General features: G+C 37.2%; 1 protein-coding gene across 1 annotated transcript in view; it reads right to left on the reverse strand.

Annotated features, from left to right (window-relative positions):
- The window catches only part of LOC122244526 (golgin subfamily A member 2), a 19,257-nt gene that overhangs the window by 13,649 nt on the left and 608 nt on the right, over positions 1-5,000 (reverse strand). Inside the window, exons 2-6 of the mRNA XM_043002457.2 lie at positions 3,718-3,795; positions 2,548-3,505; positions 2,328-2,446; positions 1,923-2,127; positions 1,512-1,677 (exon numbers count right to left, since the gene is read on the reverse strand). Of these exons, the coding sequence (XP_042858391.2) occupies positions 1,512-1,677; positions 1,923-2,127; positions 2,328-2,446; positions 2,548-3,505; positions 3,718-3,795 (1,526 nt within the window). The remainder of the gene's footprint in view (positions 1-1,511; positions 1,678-1,922; positions 2,128-2,327; positions 2,447-2,547; positions 3,506-3,717; positions 3,796-5,000) is intronic.

Consider the following 5,000-nt stretch of genomic DNA (forward strand, 5'->3'; position numbering starts at 1 on the left):
TAACAATATTCTTATTCAGTTATCCATTTCTGTCCCTTATAATTCATCTGTTCAAAACCAAATTTCCTACATGAACAAATTGGGAATAATTGTTCATATACACATAATGACTTCAATCACTTATTTCCTAATGTCATGTTCGATTTGGTGCAGGTAAAACAGACTCATTTCTTATGACTAACAACAACTTTGGTAATTGGGCAATAACTCACTACCCAGTCACCTTTCTAGTCCCTTTTCTGAACACAAAAGAAGGGTCTACAAGTGCCTAGTCACAAACGAGTTAATAGGCAGGCCTCCCTAACTGCATCCATTCACCCCATTCCTTGGCTTTTGGGGAAAAAAAACAAGGCTGTATTCTTATTTCTATTATCATTAATATTAATGTTGAAATATAAAAAATGATAGTGTGAGCAAGAATAAGATTAAAGATGATAATAATAGTGATAGGAATAAATATTACTTTTCTCCTTCCCAAAGAATTCAAGGAAAGTGTGTAAAGAGGTGTAGTCCAATAGGCCTATTAATTGGCTCCTTTGTGATTTAGCACTTGTGGAACATTTATGTGAGGAAGAAGAAGAAGAAAAGGAAAAGGAAGATGATGAAGATGAAGAAGAGAAAAAGAAGAAGAAAAACAAGAGAAGAAAAAGAAGAAAAGGAGGTAAAGGAAGAAGAACAAAGAAAAGATTACATGTCCCCATTGTTAATAGGTTAAAGCAAAAAAAGCAAATTACAATTTAACTAATATACATTGCACAGCACTATCATATTGCAAGTCAATCAATACTAAAATGTATATTTCTACTCCATAGAGCTTAAATTACTACTAATCTACCTATGTTATGTTGTATTTTCACAAATAAAATACATTTTTTGATGTTTAGGTCCTTGGCACATCTCAATATCCAAGACAACATAAAAAAATATACATGAAAAAGTACTAGCTATAAGGCTAACAAAGCAGTCCATCTGTTTATGTCTGATTATTCTTCCCTATGTTATTCACAAGACTTTCTGGGGTAATACTTGTTACCTCTCCAAAATATAGAAAATGCTATGGAATCTCTATACTTACCTGTTCCAAGGCATATGTTAAGATACAGACTCACTCACTCACTCACTCACTCTCTCTCTGCAGTGTATTCATTTATTTCTGTTTTGTCTTTAAAACCTGAGTATACTACCCAGTTCATAAAATAACAGACCTTGACAGTTTTAACTTGTCCTTTACATGTTTAGATACAAGATAAGAAATAACCAGTCCATCAAACTCTGGAGTTACAAATTACACCAAGAAGTAAGTATGTAAGTAAGTAACAAAATAAATAAGATAACCTCCCTATGCATACACAAGGAAATAGTAAGTAGTCTGGGTAGTGTTCATCTCACTATATGTTTAGGTTTAAGATCTACTACAGAAGAAGATGCAGAAGAAAAAGAAAGGAAAAGAAAGAAAAAAGAAGAGGACAAAAAAAAAAGTGTTTGTACAAGTAAATAAAAATTATCCCTACTTGGACTTGAAGTTCACCATCTTTGAGGCATCAAGTTCCTTTGAAAGGCTGTGTTGCGAGGACTTTAGGGCATCCTTCTGCACATGTAAGTCCTTCACGCTTGCTTCCAGTTCCCCAACCCGCTGTCGGGAGGCACTCAATCGTCCATCAAGCTCCGTTACTTCGCCTGCAAGGGCACAAGAAATCAATTTGATAAAATGACATTTTAGAAAAAATATTCTTTTTTTCTACTCCTCTTTTATAATCAGAGTAATGCGGGGTAAAAATGACTCAAACATTATTCTATAAGCAAAACATAATTGTATATTTCAGCCATCAGAAAAATATACAAACATCAATCAGAAATCTTTATTCTACTTATTTCAACTCTTAAACAACAAGGAATCTGTGCTGAATTGAACACTGACTTACCTGCTTTCAGCTTGAGTGCATGATTGGCATGCGTGAGAGAGGTCTGCAGCTCTGATTTCTCTGACACTAAGATCCCGATGGTCTGTATGTGTACCTGTAACTGCTCCCTCAAGCTCTCCACCTCTCGAGCTCCCCCGGTAACTGAGGAGTTTAGGATTCCTCTTGCGGCATTCAACTCTGCTTCCAGCCTATCCACATGTGCTTTCTGTTGGGTGGACGTTAGTGGAGCTGTTATCATAACAAATTTAGATATTGCCAATTGGTAGTATCATTTAAGTAATAAAAAAAATACTTCAAAATGCTAAAGACAGACAAAATGCAATTCCTTTATAATAAGTATTCAAATAACAAGAGATCTTTCAGATATCTTACCAAAAGATTTTTTAAAGGTTATCTATTGCTTACCATCTCTCCTATATACTGGGCCTGTTGTTGTGATGTCTGAGATTCCTGCTGAAGCAGTGCTGCCAATTCGCTGTTGCGACGTTCCAACTCCAGAACGGTTTTGTTTGAGGTGTCTGATGCTGAACAAGAGATTAAATCAATTTAATACACGAAATAAGCCCAGAAATTCACCCAGTCATCATGAAAATATCATAGGAAATGGAAAGCTTGTAATTCATACCTGCTCCTTCGCTCTCGCTCATCAGCCCACTCAGCTGCAGGGAAATCTGTCGAAGACTTTCAGATGAAGACTTGAGCACGGGTTCATCCTGACTCTCACCCTTTGTCACGTGTATGGCCGTTGTCACACTTGCTGTTGTTTCTGAACTTACGGATCCTTCTCTCTCGAAGGTTTCCGGAGAATTTGGCTCTCCTTGGTATACCTGCTCGGTATCCATGACTGCTGCTGGTTCTTTGTGATCGTTACTCGGTTCCGTTGGAGGATGCGATGAAGGAATGGCTGTCTGGAATGCTGATGTAAGCTCTTGTTCCCTGGAGAGTTGTGTCCCTATGTTTTCAGATGCATCATAAGTGTTGGTATCTACATCATTCTCATCTGGGGATATCACTTCTGTGGTACTCAGTGATAATGAAAAGGCATCTTGGCTTTTAGTGCTACTGTGGTCTGATGCGGATTGGAAATATGAAGCAAGCGTATTTGATTGACTGATGCTTCCTGTTTCATTTATCGTTTGCTGTGGCACACCATTGGGAACCACTGTGTTCAGACTTGTGTTGTCACCACTTCCATTAACAGACACGACCTTGGAATAGTCGTGTCCTTCTGTCAATTCTGGGTTCTCATTTGTGTAAGTAGACGAAGTTATCTGTTCACCTCCCTCTGTTTTGGCTGGAAGGGAGTGAACTGAGCCAGCATACTGGTTGCTTGTTTGTATCCCACTTTGCTCCTCATATCCGTGGTTCTCTGGGCCAGCACCCTGAGAATGTGTTGATTCTATGCCACTTGAGACTTCCTGTGCTGAAGGGATAACACTGTTGTGTGTTTCTCCATGATCACCAGCTAAAAATGATGTTGTAGGCTGATCAGCGAACTCCTCTGAAACAAGGTCAACTGATGACGCTCTAGAGGATAACGTGCCTGACTCCGACTGTGGGTTCGACCCTTCAGCGAAGCTTCCCTGAAGGGAGAGAAATTATATAAATACAAATCTGGCTCTTTAGACAATTCACTGATACAATATTTCTATAGTAAATACATAAATAAACAAATATCATAAATAAAATACACAATACTTATAGCACTGGTAAAGGTATGCTACATGAAAAAAACTGTAAATAAGAGAAATTTCAATGCATAATCCTATGAAATATTTATCAGCTGGCTATTTACCTCTATGTCAGGTGTAGTTTCCTTGCTGCTGTATTCGAATGCTCGTTTGGTACCCTTTTTCTTCTGAAACTGTCGGAGCTGTAAAGAAAAATAAGCATAAAACAGCTGATTTTCCAACAATTTTTTTTTTTTAAATGATGAGCATACTTGTGGATGAGACAGTGGGCTTTTGAAGACTTAAGTGAAGTGAAGACTTTAATGATATCAAGTCCATCCCAAAGAATGTCGTGGAATGTCAGTCAAACCATCACTGTGGCCTGCCCTTTGTCTTACAGAAAATGCCAACAACATTGTATGTTCAGGCAAGATCGAGCTTGGCAGTTTCCTAGTTTGACAATGAATTACCTGGGAGTTATGAAAGGTCTCTCTTGCTAGAATATATGAATATATATATATATATATATATATATATATATATATATATATATATATATATATATATATATATATATGCTGGAGGTATTTTAGCCTTTACTGAAGCAAATAGAGGTGCAGAGGTTGTGACAATCACAAGCTCATTGTTGGATGCAAAGGTGTCCTCTAAATATTTACCTTTGAAATATATGACTATACACTGGTAAGTAATACACAGTTGTAAACTTCTTGAAGGTATATAGATTATAATACTACACCATCATGAAATATAACAAAATCTGAACAAGGATTTCATGTGAATTAAAAATTAACATAGAAAATGCAGAACATATGTTGCTGCAAAGAAGCAAGAATATAGGCATGTAATTTCTAATTACCCTAGAATCCCATTTCCAGAAAATGAAAAATTCTTTCTTGGGCAATGTAAAGCAATCACCTTGCCATATGCTGTTATGATGATGTGAGGAGTTGATGTACTGTCTCATTAGTTCATATTCTTCCTACTGTGCCATTTGTGTTGCAATGCATAGATTACTTGGTATTTACACTGAGTACATCCTTATTCAGTTGAGGTCTGCACAAAGGTTTTTAACTAAAGGGCGTAGGGGTCTTTTCCCCCACCCTTAAATCCCCAATTCCCCACAGGTCCCCAAGGATTGTTGATGGCAAGAGGAAAATTTCAATAAAAACAGATGTGGATGTCCTACTTAGAACTACCAATTGCTGTTAGACAAATAATCAAGCCAAGATCTATTTTACTGAGCATATGTGGTGGAGGTTTGCTGGTCTTTGCTTGAGTGCTGAGGGTATGGAGGTTACAGTGATAGTAAGACTTATGATTTTAACCAACTGCACTCTTACGTTCATGAAATACCCATTAGACTGTAGGGAAGGTGTGTACTCCCCAC

The sequence above is a fragment of the Penaeus japonicus genome, unplaced genomic scaffold (assembly GCF_977035675.1).
Source record: "Penaeus japonicus unplaced genomic scaffold, GWHDUDI00000001_assembly GWHDUDI00000011, whole genome shotgun sequence".
In the NCBI taxonomy this organism is placed as follows: domain Eukaryota; kingdom Metazoa; phylum Arthropoda; class Malacostraca; order Decapoda; family Penaeidae; genus Penaeus; species Penaeus japonicus.